The sequence below is a fragment of the Halictus rubicundus genome, chromosome 11, assembly GCF_050948215.1.
Source record: "Halictus rubicundus isolate RS-2024b chromosome 11, iyHalRubi1_principal, whole genome shotgun sequence".
Taxonomy (NCBI): domain Eukaryota; kingdom Metazoa; phylum Arthropoda; class Insecta; order Hymenoptera; family Halictidae; genus Halictus; species Halictus rubicundus.
Window position 1 is genome coordinate 5,457,952 of NC_135159.1, and position 15,371 is coordinate 5,473,322.

Here is a 15,371-nt window from a genome sequence, read left to right on the forward strand (position 1 = left end):
CCTATCCTTCTTAGCGGTATTCATCGCTCGAGAAACGATGTATCCGGGACTCCTTATCTCGCGGGAGAAGAAAGCACAATACCTTTCGCTGCATACGTATATAGACGTGCACGTATATATATATATATATATATATATATATATATATATATATATGTATGTATGTACATATACATATATAAAAGCTGGGACGCCGGATGTATACAGCTACCTCGCGGAATTCCGCAGGACTTTCATCGACGTTACAATAACTGCAATATATCCGGCCGCGATGCTGTTCCTTCGCGATACCAGACGGCGGGTCCGCGGCTTTCGAGGATGAAAAGGAGGGTTGTACGCGACGGGGATGAGAAGAGACAGGAGTTGGATGTTGAGGGTGTGAGGGGGCTGCTCCGTCGACGATGCTGCAACAATGGTCGAATATAAATCTAAATCCCGGCCGCCATTCTTCTTGTCCTCCTTACCAACCGTCTCTCACGCCTCGATCTTCGCCCCTATCAATCCCCACCCTCCCATTTCTTTCTCCTCTGATTCATTCCACCTGTCTGTTTAGCCCATCCAGGCCCGTCGCGTCAACTTCTTCCTCCATCTTCTCGCAGTTGCGTCGACCTTTATTTTCCTCGTTCTCTCATTGGCCCAGCTTTTCTGATTCCATCAATTTCTTTTATCGTTACGTTGAACTCGCGTTCAGCGTTGCCCGCGTAATATCGAAGTCGCGGAAAGGTCGATAGCTATCTCATCTGCGCATCTCCGTGGCACATTTTCATGCACGTTAGGTTCGATCTAGCTTAACGCATAACCGACAGGCATTTTTTTCTCTCTGCTCATTCATTAGCATTGATGGATTATTTGAATTCGTTTCTCTTACACGTACGCAAATACGTGTCGTTTTAAATACACGTGTACTATTTCACGGTTATTTAAATACGCGCGGTACTATTTCACGTGTACCGTTGCGCATGTATTTAGTCACACGTGCGTTATTAATACATCCTCGTTAATATCAAAGCTTTCGAAATTACACGAATTATAATAAGGATATATTGATGCACGGGTGACCAAATACAAGTGAAGCGTTACGCGTGTATTTAATTACACGTGAAATAGGGATCTCTAATCTGTAGCTGTCAATTAACGGATTTTAAATCGTGAATTACTATCTTTCTAAAAGGTTCGCTCTATAAACATTTGAGCAATGTATGGTCATATGTAAGCAAGTAAACAAAATAAGAAAAACTTATACCGAAAGTTTAAAAAATCCATATGCAGACCGTCTCGAGCTTGCTGAAAGTTCAAAAAAACTTGTGGATACTCTGCGATGCTCCCTGATGGTCCTTAATGGACCGCGATGATCTCCGGCAGTCCTTGATGATGCCTATCTCGCTTTCCCTTCCCCATCTTCTTTTTCTTTTTCCTTTCTTTCGTCGCCTTTCTCTCTTTCTCTTTCTCTTTCGCCTTTCTTTGCTCTTCCTACTCCGTAAGGTAATGTTAGGTAGAACCGGTGTCGCCAGATGAGGGGAGGGAGTACGAATCGAGGGGAAAAAGTTACCCTCTCTCTACCAGTACCGGAGTATGGTCTTACCTTATAGCAGACCACATTAGCCCAGATGTAACCGCGAGTAAGAAATAACGAATAAGGGCTCCCCGAAAAGAATAACGGATTAAACTTCACCTTGGCAACCCAGAAATTTTTTATCTTTTTACTATATAATCTTGAACATCTTGGCGAGAAAATGCCAAATATCGAGGTTTTAAGGCGAGGAATTCACTGGATCAAAAGTTATGTGTGTTCAAAGTGCGATTTTAACACGTCAAATTCTCTTAGAAAATAAAGTAATATTTTCCCATTGATCAAGATTTCTCTCGTACAAAAGAACTTGGCGAAGGTTTGATACTAGACGCCAAGAAAAATGTTTATTTTTTCTATTTACATATTTGCCAATTCTACGAATTTCATGATACAGTTCTGGATGATTCTGTCTTTTTCATGTGTTCCTCTCACAATTATCCCTTCCCTCTCCAACATTGCAGCGGCATTTCCCCTCGAACGTTCTTCCAAGATTTCCCTCGTCCTCTGTCATTCGCTCTTCGACCTCCACGCGCATAGTTCACCTTGAAAGTCTCCTTCTGGCTCATCTTTCTATATGACTCCGCACCTTTTTCGTCTCTGTTCCCCATTCGTCACCGGTCGCTTTCATTTTCTCGCTCTCTAGCACTTTCTCCCGAGAATAAATATTCCTTCACACTGACACGCGCGCAACCCTTATCGGTATTTACGGCCAGGCATACGTTCCGTGTCGTTTTCACGGCTGGTGCATAAGTCGCGTGCAGTCTCGCCACCCCAACCCCCGCTTTACACATCTATGCCTCTAATCTACGTCTAATGGATGATAACTGTCACGCGTTGAAAACGATATCGATTGTTCGTTTGACCAACACGGTTTGAAATAATAATTCTAGTTCTTGTGTGCAGCGTACGCTAGTTCTTTAATACAGTTTACTATAATGTAATTAGTTTTAACGTGACTTTACATCAGTTCGCGTTGTGATAAAAATCCATTATGTATGCAGCTTTAATTAATTTGATTGCCTGTTTGATTTAAGATACTCTAAACGTACAGTGAATCACGATAATATTATTGCACTTTTCAAAAGACGATAACTCTTTTAATATTGGACCATGCGACTTGGATTTTTTGAAAAGCTAGAACAATTCGGTCAACTTTAAACACGAATAACTTTTGAACCAGTGAATTCCTCGCATTAAAACTTCGATTTTTGGCATCTTCTTGTCAAGATCTGCCGAATTATATAAAAATAGTTCAAACATTTTGGTTCCAGAAGGTGAAGTTTAACCAAACTAATTGTTCCAACTTTCCAAAAACTCCAAGTCGTATGGTGCAATATTAAAGGAGTTATAGTACTTTTTAAAGTGTCCGAATATTACTATGATTCACTGCATATCGTACATAGTAAATTCGTTTTATATACCGTTTATTCAATTCGCATATTGCGTATACCACATGGTTATAATTACTTTGAAACAGATATCGAACGTAGTACAAATTGATTTGGTGGATCGTTTACGAAACTTGCATCAGGCAATTCTCGCTAATTTGAATGTCCGTTTGTTTTCAGAAATCGATTGGAGAGTAATACGGAACATTGGAACGCTTTGCTCCTATCTTTACGCGAGCTCATCGAATGGGTGATCAGAAAGGACACCGAACTCACCGGTCTCGGTCCTGTCTGCGGTGATGTTGCCACCTTGCAAAAACAACAGGTGAGTCTCGCTCAAAATCTATTATAATCACTTTGCGTGTGTGAATCGAGAAACTTCGCTATCGAAAGCGTTCAATCGAAGAAGGGCTCTTAGTGCTACGTTAGATTTTTTCCTTTGCCTACCATCTGGGACCTGAAATCGTCGAGATGTACTACTTGTGTTCGAAACTGAACATTTAGAAGTTGGCTCACTTCAATTGTTGCACAAACTTACATGAAGCATATGTTAAATTAAAGAGAAATTGCAGAACAGAATTAACATTGCTATTTACAAAACACCTCTTTGAAATTTTCGTTAGAATCCCAAATAAAACGGTGGTAAAACTTTTACTATTTTTTCGAAATTCTTACTGTACACAATTTTTCCAAAATTTTCATCACATGTCGTCTAGTAAACTAATCCTTGCCAGAAGAACTGTAGTCGTTTGGTCCGTTTATAATAACGTGATTTTGATTTAAAGCGTGTGCCATCAATTATGAGACTGACTATATATACTGTATACTACTAGCATGCAATATGCCATACCAATTTTAGCCCTTAACGGACCAATGCCGCCATAGAAGCGGCATGGCACTTTTACTTACTGGGTCCAATGTCGCGTATATGGCGGCAAAAATCAAATTAACTAATAATACAAATATTTAAATTTATAATATAAATATTTTCCTTTCTATACTTGATATAAAAATGTTGAGTCCGCAGTTTCTCTTCGTATGAAAAATAGCTTGGACCTGGTGAGAAGTACACTTGAAACACTTCCGGACCGTTAAGGGTTAACATTTTGCAATTTGTTGGAGTAATGAAATGATCAAATGTAAACACTACTACTCAACTTAAGAATAGCAATAAATATATTTCATAAATATATTTCATATATTTAAAATACTTCGCACAAGACAGACACAACATTACAAAAATGTTGTCACACTAGAGAGATAAAGTAGAATTAAGTCAATTATAAAGGCAGATCAAAATTGCACGTCAGTAAACCTAATGACACAAAATCGTGCACGAGATACACACGATAATAAGCAATACCGTGGAATATATAAATGGTTATATAAACGAACAATACTTACAAATCGAAAAATTCGCGATGCATACCGACCTGTGCCTAAGTTGTAAAAAATACGAAATAACTCAGAAACCACTGTCCGTGTAATAAGCTATTCAGTAATAGTTCTGACAGACTGCGCAATCAGGCACAATAATGTGGCCAAATATGTGAACCAGCGGTTTGGACATGTGCATAAATTCATTAAGACATACAATCTGTACACAAATATGTGCGCACTCGAGCGTTCTAGAAGATGAATGCGTATAATATTGCGCTGTTACATAGATGAGATAGTGGCGTGCAGTCACTCGGGCGTCATAGTTGCGTAAAAAAAAAAATACAGGACAGTCTACACAGCTATTAGAAATATTTTTACTGAAACGATACACAGAAGAATCGAGGGTCTTGTAAGATGACGGAGGCTGAAATAGAGGACAGAATAATAGCAAGAATGAAAGCATTCTCAGCCTTGAGGGATCGTCCACAATCAATTGAGCCCATTGAATCCCAATCGCAAAACCGCTCAAGAATCGGTGTTCCGGTCGTTAAGTCGCCGCGGTATCCGCGCGGGCCTGCGCAGTCTTGCTGCAGGCAAATAGGCTCGTGTAGCTTGAAGCGTTCCCTGTAACCTACTGCAATGGACTGGATTACACGAAAATGACGCAATTAGGGGTGCAGCGTGTGTGCGTGGACACTGAGGGGCACGCGTCGACGATGGCTCGGCTAGAGGGGTTGGGAGAAGAGGTTGGGTTGAGCAGCAACCCTCGCCGGCCCAGTTTCCACGCACAAAGACGGACTAGTTCGGAGTAATCCAGATTAGAACGTGCATGTTACTAGCTACAGCTCTCGCGCGCTTATGCGCCGACCCCTGCGAGTGTACAGGCATGATAAGGTGCATGTAACGCGATCCCGATCACGGATGTCATCGACAGACGACACCTGCGCCGCCACTTATCGCGAGCCACGCTCGACGATCCGCCGGCCATTAATCGGGATCGGGGATAAGAGTTTCACCGCTCGCAGAAACGCAGTATCTCCGTAATTGTCGCATCGTCGGGTCGGCCGAGCGACCGTTATAGTAGAGATGCTACTTTCTTTGTAGCGTGCCGGACGTAGAGGAGGATAGCGATTGAAAGAGAAAGAGTGACCAGGTTTCAGGTGTATAGCAAATATCAAAGGATTCCCGCCAGCTCGCATTTCAAATTCAAAAATCAAAATTCCTATTTTTGGTTTTTCGTCGATAAAACTTTTACCAACGTATTCGTCTTGTTTTTCTGATTAAAATGACACCAAACACGATACATTTACGATCACTCGTGTAAGAAGCGATTAAAGTCTCCGACTTGACATTTACCGTAGAGATACACGAATTCTTAATTTCGCTTGTTACACGAGTAATCATGATCGTAAGTATATCGTGTTTGGTGTCGTTTTAATTAGAAAAACGAGACGAACACGATGGTAAAGGTTTCATGATAAAATAAAAAATTTTTTAAATCGTAATCTTTTGCTTCGCTTGCAAGGATACTCGACCCTTGCTCTCAGTGGTTGCGGATGAAATGTTGACAGTTACGGTAGAGATCTTTGCGACAATTACGGAGACGATACTGTACCCCTGTTCTCGGGTTGTTACTGTTGTTTAAAGCCGCGGGTTTAACCGGGTCAGTTGATCACGTGTGCGAATAAATAAACTCGAGCCGCGACAGTATCGATCCCTCGCGAATGGGGTACTGCTAATTACTCGGAGGCAGAGAAGTAAGTCGGAATATGGGTCGGCCCGCGGGCTGGATTTGAAGGAATTCGGGGCTGCGAGTTCGAAATCGAGGATTTGGGGCGAAAGCTGATCGATCGCCGGGTCGTTTTGTTCCGTTTCGTTTCGAGCTGTTGCTATCTGAAATTGCGTGTTTTCGCGATCCGCTCAGTTAAGCGAAAGAATTCAAATTGGGAGGTAGCGCCCGGACGTCTAGATAAATCCACAATTAGTCGGAGAGTTTAATGGAACGGAAACTGTGAGTCATAATTTTTCGAGCTCTATTCTGCTCGCAGTAAGCGAAAACAACGGTTCGATTTACTTGAAATATCACTTCCAAAATCAGAGGTGTATGCAGGATTCATGTTACGAAACACACTTGGTCTGCTCCGTCGAATATTAATTAATTGGTAGACGCTATATCGAAATGCATCACGATGTTCGAATTTCGAACCGTTGCACGGAGCTTAATTATTTTCTAGGTGCGGAACATTTATCGAGGAACAAGCAATTTTTGGATATCTTTCATAACAGGTGCGAGGAGACGGAGCAAAGAATTGCACGAAGATAATTCAGAATTACTCAATAGCACACGTGGCACGCTAAACTTTAGAGGGTAGAAATATGTAATTCTGTACACGGAGAACGAGCGCAGTTCGATTTTTATCTGAACGATGTTGACGATAAAACATAATGTATTCCGCACGATAGCAGTTAGTTCGGGCCGTTATACACGAACAGCAAATAAAACTGGGCAAAAAGGTCGTGGCGTACAGGTGTTTCGAACAATAAGCGAGTTTCGGGGTTTACGTGATGTGCCAATGTCGCATCTGCGATGCATGAAATTCAAATATCGTTCTTTAAAAGCCGTGTGTAGTGTCCTCGTCGGTTCTTTTGCTCGGCGCCACTCGAAATGCTTTTGCTTGGCCATCGTCGTCGTCGTCGTCGTCGTCGTCGTCGGCATCGGCATCGTCGTTGTCGTTCGCGACGTGACAACATGCACCTGCAACACGTGCACGTTATCTCTGTACTCAGCCGCCCCGAATGAGAACAGTATTCAAGCAGCGGCATTACAAAACAGGAGAATCTCGTTCTGCTGTATTTAGATATAATTGTTTACCGGATTCTGAGCGAGGACGACGCCAGAGTCGCCGGATTCGTTTATCGAATCTCTGCGATTTTATTTTAATTCCATTATTCGTACTGACGATTCTCGGAGCATTCCGTACAATTCTCTCTTCCACCTCACTCGTTTTCCAACCGGATAGTGCGTCGAAGCACCGTCGCGTAGTTTTTTTTTTTTTGCTGTACACTTAACCCTTTGCACTCGAAGCCATTTTAACTCTAAAACGAAACATTTCTTCCGACCTAGAATATTTCCCTTCTATATACAGTCTTTCACGCTGTACAGACGAAAATGGTGCAGTTTATTCGTACAATGCTGAAATGTTTAGTAATTTATTGAATAAAAAGAAATTTAATAATGTAAAAGATATTTTGAATAATGATACAGCAATTTTTAGTGGCCCCTTACAGTCGCCATTCGAGTGCTAAGGCTTAATTGTGAGTTCTTGCGAATTAAATTCCTGCATTTACATTTTTCGAACTCCTTTTGCACTTGTTTCGTAAAGGAATTACAATGCTGTTAGATAAATGTCGTTTGTGTAACAGGAAGCACAGTTGGGAAATGTAAACATTTAATTTATACCCGAATATGTTCAACCCATGTGAAACTGTTTGAAACTATGTTTCTCATTTTTGTAAAAATCGTGTGTACAGTGACGTTTATCGTCCAGGCCTTGGCGACATATATAGAGAAATCACTGTAATAATAGTCAATTACTGACAGGGTTTCACCGACAGCTTCATCTATTGGTTTTTAGATTATTTACTACCGGAAGCCTATTAATTGTTATCAATTATAAATTATTAATATTGTGCTGTACCAAAAGGAAGCTTAAAAATGATATTTTATATAATAATCCTAAGCAAAGCTGAGGTTCACGATTGAAAGGAACCTATTAGGAGCTATTAAAAGATCATTAGCCATGGACTATAGACTTTCAAAAATTAGGGGATAATCGCCGGTATGTAATGTGCTAATAATCTCGATGAATCTGTGGAATGTTAATTGTAAATCTCTGTGTATTGAGTAGTACGACAATTTAAATGCTGTTGAAAATTGTCAATCGAAAGACTATGGAAACATAAATGTTATTATAATACAATTTTAAAATGATCGCAAATACAACCACAAGATAATGCCATATTAAATATCACAGTATGTATTCTGCGTAGTAGAAATGATGCAACTGCAACCTCGAGTTGCATTAAACATTTTTCATTATTCACGGTATTCTTGTCCAGACATAATCACTAATCATTTCCAACTTACCGGTTTAATATTAAATATTAAACAGTTTTTAAAACTTTTGAAAATTCATATGATCAACATTTGTAGAAACGAAATATTTTGTCAAGCTTCATAAAGATTTATGAAACGACAAATAAAAATTTTAAGTAAACCCAAACAAATACCTTTAACCGATCATTTAAAAATACCTGTTTAGTTGTATTTGATAAACAAGTAGCTCGAAATCTATAGAATTCAAAATTTTATCGCTTCGAGCATTTCGAGCTTCATATATAAATTCATATTTTACTTAAGTATGTACATATTTCCAAGTAAGTGCGGAGATACACATAGAATAGAAACACTTTTTCTACATTTAAATGGAAGTTGCCTACACTACAGGGTATTCAGAATTTCATAGGATTTCAAATAAAATAAAGCATAAATTTTGTATTATATACTGTATGCGAATTTTAGACGAATCTATAAATCCATAAGGTCTACGGTTTAGTCATTGACGCGATGAATTTTAGATATTGGAGAGAAGAATTTTAGTTATTAAACAGAATGTAACGAAGGCAGAAAGTATTCTGCGTATTAACAAAATTGGTAGGTGTAAGAGATAAATAAACATAAGCAGCATCTATGACGCTTTGCCACCCCCGCGTCTCCCATGCGACAGAACCGCGAGAGGTTGGAGGGCTCGTGAAAAATTGCGAACCGTCAGATAACCGAGAATTGATGAGTTTTGTAATCTGTAAAATATTTCACGGCGGGGTGGCGCATAATTTTAAGTCACAAACTAACACCGGCCCGCGAGGAAACCCAAGAGAGACGCAAATGCACCCGACTAATGACCGTACCAGGAGTTAATCCAACAGAGAACTCCACGCTGCGGCGGTATAGCAGTTGAACAATATAGTGGTCCGCGTAATGCCTGAATTCTCGGGAATGGCTTCGCGAATGGCGTTCTAATACAAGCGCGAATAGTTGTAAGTAAACGGGCGACGGGACGCAATAATTTATAGAAATTATGGAACACAACTTGGCGCCGGCGATGCTTTAAGATTATCTCGACTGGGAAACGTTAATTATCAACTGACCCGGAGAACTGCAGACCTCGTGAAAACACAAACAAAAGGCGATTTTTCTTCCTTTCGCGAGTAAAATATTCAAGCCGACCGAGATCGTGTCCAATGCAGTGGTGGACAAAAGAACTGCCACAATTTTCACAGACGGAAATTATATTTTAACGCAGCAGTGAAAAATTTTATAAATATCTTAGTAACGTAAGATACATTTTCCTTCGAATTAAATGGTAACTCAAAGCAGAATTTATCGGTAAAAAACGTCAAATGTGTTTCAGTGAATATTAAATGTATAGTTGGCATTTCGAGTGCGAAGCAGTAAGATGCGGTTTTATTATAAACAGTATTAATTAAAGTTCAGGAAAAATCGTGAACGCTTTGGATCGCAAACGGTTACAGAATAATAATACTATAAAATGGAATATTTACTATGCAACTGAACATCGTGTAATGTGTACCACTCAATATTCAATATGCATCGTATAGCATGTAATGTGCTTCATACGCTCCATGCATTATGTAAAGTACTCTGTGCGACATGCAGTTTCGCGATGCGTGTGGTGTATTCTGCACTATCTATAAGACATCATGCACTCTGCAGAAGGAAACATGCTGCATACACTACGTCTTATACCCGAATATGTTAGTGTACGTCATCAAGTGTAAACTGCACACCGTACACTACGCATTATGAAATATGCATTCTACACACACTCTGCACTATCATCGTACATTATAATCATTCTGTACATTCATTAGATACCACGTTGCAGGCAATATACACCTTTTGCAGCCACAATACAATTTTGGGTTAAAATTCACCTTGGCAACCCAGAAATTAAAGAATTTTTTTTATATAATCCTGCAGATATTCGCGAGAAAATGGCAAAAATCGATGTTTTAAGGCGAGGAATTCACCGGTTCAAAAGTTATCTGCTGTAACGGACAAACAAAATCCTAGCAGAACAAGAACGATGCATGAATGAAGTAGAATGTTTATTGTACTATTTTCTACCGATATTATCACAGTTTAAACATGGACAATTCTTCAAAAGGGGGAAAGTCAGTGTTCAAAAATACTTTTTGGAGTGCTTGCAGAAGGGATCGCGTTAAGCACAATAGTTAGCAGACTTAGCCTGTCGAGTCGTCTCGCGTTACTCTTTATGCCAAATCTGTTTATCGGCGAAGCTTGTCCGATATTGAAAACTCATCGAACGGTACTGGAAAAATAGGAAGCTGTATAGGGTGGTTACAGTACGCAGAGGGTGGCTGGCACGCATCGAATTTTGTCAGCGAGCCGAGCCGGTCGCGAGATTGCACGAGATGATAAATCGATACTCGGGGGTGGCTGGCGTGGTGGCACGCACGAAATCGCGGGCTCGCTATGCCCGGCGCCATATTCGCGCGTGAAATCGAAACGGCTCGCGCGAATGTTGCATACGTAAAACGCGCTTTCGGCGTAAACGGGTCGTTGCAGCGGGACCCAACAGCCCGGCGTTACCCTTCGGAGCGCGGCTTTAACGGGAAATGGATCGACCGTGCGATACAGGAACAACAAAAAAAAAAAAAAAGGAGGTGTATCGCATCGAACGAAACGAGAAATTAGCAGGGAACGACGATTATTATCCCGAACGAAATAGATTTCAACGAGCGCTCTCGATCGCGCGGAACAACGACTCGCCCCCACCCCCTCGAAGCGACGTGGCCGTTCCTGGAAATTGGAATTCACTTTAATTGCCGGCGCTTCACGAATTATTGGAAATTAGGCGATCGCGGATCGGAACGTGAAGATCGTTCGCGGGGAAGTTCTTTGTGCCCGCACTCCGACGGTTTACTGTTTACCGCTGGAAACGTCGGATTTCGATAATTGGTCCGCTTCGATATAGTTTCGTGAATGCAACGTGTTATCGATCACTCTCTGTTGTTGCACTTGCCGGATTAAGGCGCGCTATTTTATTATACGCTCGAGTCCATTTTTCTCGTGCTAGCGCACACGTACTTTCACATTGGTGAAATTCGATGGGAACAATTCTTGGTTTCTTCGCATTATTTTAAATTTTGTTGAACACCAGTTTTTTCAGAACACCGTGTAGAAATGAGATTTAATTCATATTCCTGGTGACAAATAATTTTACGAATTACAATACGAATTAAATGGGTGATTATTTAAGGAGCATGTTTATCTCACAAGAAGCAGAACGCGAGGCTCCGAATAAACAGGTACCTTCTGTTTTTAAATAAATTATGTTCTGATGAAAAAATACTGGAACTTTTTCGAGCCCTGGTACCGTAAAGTCTCGATCTAAACCGAATCCTCGGGTCCGTGCTGTGACATACATTTCTCTATATATGTCGCCAAGGCCTGTATGATAAACGTCGCGGAATTATCCCCACTGCCGTAAGGAGTCACGAAGCTCGAGAGGCCTCGGACGCTGAGGAGTGTAAACATAACACGGCTCGAGTTTGTCTCCTCGACGATACATGTCGCTGGCAAGACCCGTGTTGTTGACATATATCGAGAATTCACTGTGGATCGTGTAGGACTACTACACTCTTGTCGTCGACTGCGCCGAACGTAGAAAAGGACAGCGCTTATAAATACGGACTTTAAACCACTAAATACAGTTCAAATTATATCGTGTTTAGTATTACTGTAAATGCCACGAATAAGTCAGTGAAAGTCCCATAAAAAAATAATGAAAAATAATTCCCTGCTATAAACTATTTCATGCTTTGCCTCGCGTGACTGCGAATACTTGCGTGTACTGTGCGTGCCGCACAAGAAGTCTCGTGAAAGGAATGCGGGGCTGATTGGTCAGAGTGGAAGGGGCACGCCTCCAGCTGCTCTATTGGCTAAAGCAATCGCATATACTATACAACGTGTGACGTCAAAACCTAAGCATTGGCCTATTGGAGCGCCAAGGGTGGGGATAGGCGGGGCGATTACATCTACACTCCGCAGGAGTTTGGTGGGGGAAGCCAGGAGTAGGGGGAGGGGTCGTCTGTGGCTCGCGAGCCGCAAATTGCCCAGGCCTGTTGTAGAAAGTGTCATCGCAGCTAAACGCGGTTAATCGTAGTTGACACAGGCGCGCGCAGAGACGTCTATGCAGTTGACCCATTTCTTCCCTTATCTTTACGTCCCGATTAACAGCGAAATAAAACGAAGTAAAACAATGCTATTCAACAATGACTGATATCGAGATGAAGAATAATATTAGCACATTACTGCGGAACGTAGTGCGTAATTAACCCGCCATTCCGATAACCGTACCGATAAGACGATCACCTCGGCGAGACCAATTAGAAATCGTCTCGAGTTCCAATTGGGTGAACGATGCCTCTATTGCTTCTAATTTCTCAACTAACGAATTGACCTTATTTTGTGGGGCCGGAGAGACTACGTTGAACTCTCAAAGTTTAAATTGTACGATTATAGGTCATAAAATTTGATTTATTTATTTGCTTATTTATTTGATTTATTACTTTGCGCAAAGTTCTACTTTCGTGGACAATTTTATGAAAATCGAAATATAGAAAAATGTATGTAACTGATTTTGGACGAAGGATATCTTAACATTTCGGTAAAATTAAATTAAATATTTCATCAATGTTTCTTCATATGCAGATCTTATGGTTTTAATTAAAGTACATTACAATTCACTGTTCTTCGATAATATTTGTGTTACTCGGTGCACAACGTTCACCCTATACGAAATATATACTATACTATAATTGAACTAAGCGAAATTCTAAGTAAAAAATAGAAGGCTCAAGAAAGAGTTAAATTGTCTGAAATAATTCTCCGAAATGAAATTTTTCCAAAAAAATAATACGAAAGAACCTTTAATGTGCAATAGTTAACTCCTCCTAAAGAATATAGTGGAAAAACACAAAAAAAAAACAAAGCTTGTTCTACGCGGTTTTTATCTCGCCGTAAAACTTTGGAAATCAACAAAATCAAAATAGTAGTGCATAGTAATTCTTTCAAAATTTAATTTCATCTTGAAATTCTCCTAAATTCAAACTAAAATTTAAGTAATATAAGAATTTATTTAATTTATTTTCACGATAGTAATTCTTTTAAATTTTGTCTTGAAATTCCCCCAAATTCAAACTAAAATTCAAGTAATACAAGAATTTCTCTTAATTTATTTTCACTGTAACAATTCTTTCAAAATTTAATGTCAAAAGAATTATTACAGTGAAATGAAAATCATCAAAAGTAAATCGTCTGAACTTCGACCAGCGCGAGTATAATCCACTTCGTCGCGTCCAAACCATAGTTCGCGGTTCTCGACCGCATCTACGGATTCCGTTATGAATTGTTTTCGGTGCGTAATTTATAAAAAAAAAAAAAGAAAAACAACAAAAGCGATAGAAACCGCAACCTCGCTTCCTCAAAATAATTCCACCCCGAAGGAGAAACAACGCGGAACAACCCCTAATAACGACGCGTTTCATCATCGGCTCGGCAAGCTGAAGAGATTCCGGTCGTCGCAACTACGAAAGTAGGTGAATTATTCCGGGCTGTTTGAAGGGATTTCACGCGGCTCGAAACGTATCTCGCGTTCCCCGGAGTAGGCGAAGAAAAAACGACAGAAAATCCAGAAAAACAACAGCGAGATGGAAAAGGAGAACGCGTAAGACCTCCCCGGAAGAAAATGAGCGGCCGGAGGAGAGCGTAGTGTAGGCTGGTGAACGAGACGAGAGGGAAACGGACCGGCAAAAACCGTTTCGACCCACGGGTGTCTAAATTCTTGAGCCCCCGGCGGAGAAAGAAATAGAAATAGGTAGCGAGGAGAAGAGAGAGAGAGAGATAGGAGAGACGAGAGTGAGATAATCACGTTAACGAGAAGTCGCGAGAACGATATCGCGAGTGCTGCTTTTCAGCCACTCGACGTAACCGGTAACCGTAGCCGGTCGGCTAGCTTTCGCCGACGCCGCGAAGCCTTGTCAAACGAAATTACGGATGCACACCGTAGCCGAGATGAAGACGACGTCGATGGCTCTGCAACGACCCGTCGTCGTCGTCGTCACCGACGCTGTTTAGAGCTCAACGAATTACCCTACTTATCCCGTTCGCCACACGGACCAACCTCGTACGAATGTTCTCCAAGCTAAGCGTGAAAAACGCTCGAGTGGCTCGCGGCTACTCAGGAGCCTGTATTCACCCGACATTAACAGGTGTGCCCTTGCTATCCTGTTGCAGGACGATCATCGCGGCTTCAGGAGACAGCTCGAGGACAAACGACCCATCGTCGAGAATAACTTGCTCAGCGGCCGACAGTACATCGCGAACGAGCCGCCGTTGTCTGACACTTCGGACTCCGAAGGTACGTATTTCCTCTCATTTATTGTCCATTTCATTCTTACTGTCAGCCAAGAAAATCTTCGTACACGATTCAGCCCTTAACTTTTTTTTATTATTTATTCTGACTATGAAAACGAATGGATAGAACAGTTTATGTCTAAATTAGTAGCAGTATCTATATACCAGTAAATACAAATTTAAATGTACTTTTTTATATTTTATATTTTAATTATTAAATTTACAATTACATACGGTATTGCAAGAAGTGCATTTAAATTATAATTAACAATGGGGAAAACGTCAAAAGACAAACGGGATATGTATTATCGTCGAGCGAAGGAAGAAGGTCGGAGAGCAAGAAGTGCATTTAAATTACAATTACATACGGTATTATTACTTTTTTCCAGAATTTGTTAAATTTTATAATTACTTTGATATTACGAGAGGCCTCGGACGCCTCCTGGTTGATTCACGACACTGGCAAGACCCGTGTTGTTGACATATATCGAGAATTCACTGTCTTATTAAT

The 15,371-nt window shown here is 40.7% G+C and overlaps 1 protein-coding gene across 11 annotated transcripts in view; it reads left to right on the top strand.

Annotated features, from left to right (window-relative positions):
• The window catches only part of LOC143358660 (dystrophin, isoforms A/C/F/G/H), a 930,016-nt gene that overhangs the window by 791,657 nt on the left and 122,988 nt on the right, over positions 1-15,371 (top strand). For all 11 annotated transcript variants that reach the window (XM_076795970.1, XM_076795971.1, XM_076795965.1 and 8 more), the window contains 2 exons: positions 3,139-3,283; positions 14,741-14,864. In XM_076795970.1, coding sequence (XP_076652085.1) covers positions 3,139-3,283; positions 14,741-14,864 — 269 coding nt within the window. The remainder of the gene's footprint in view (positions 1-3,138; positions 3,284-14,740; positions 14,865-15,371) is intronic.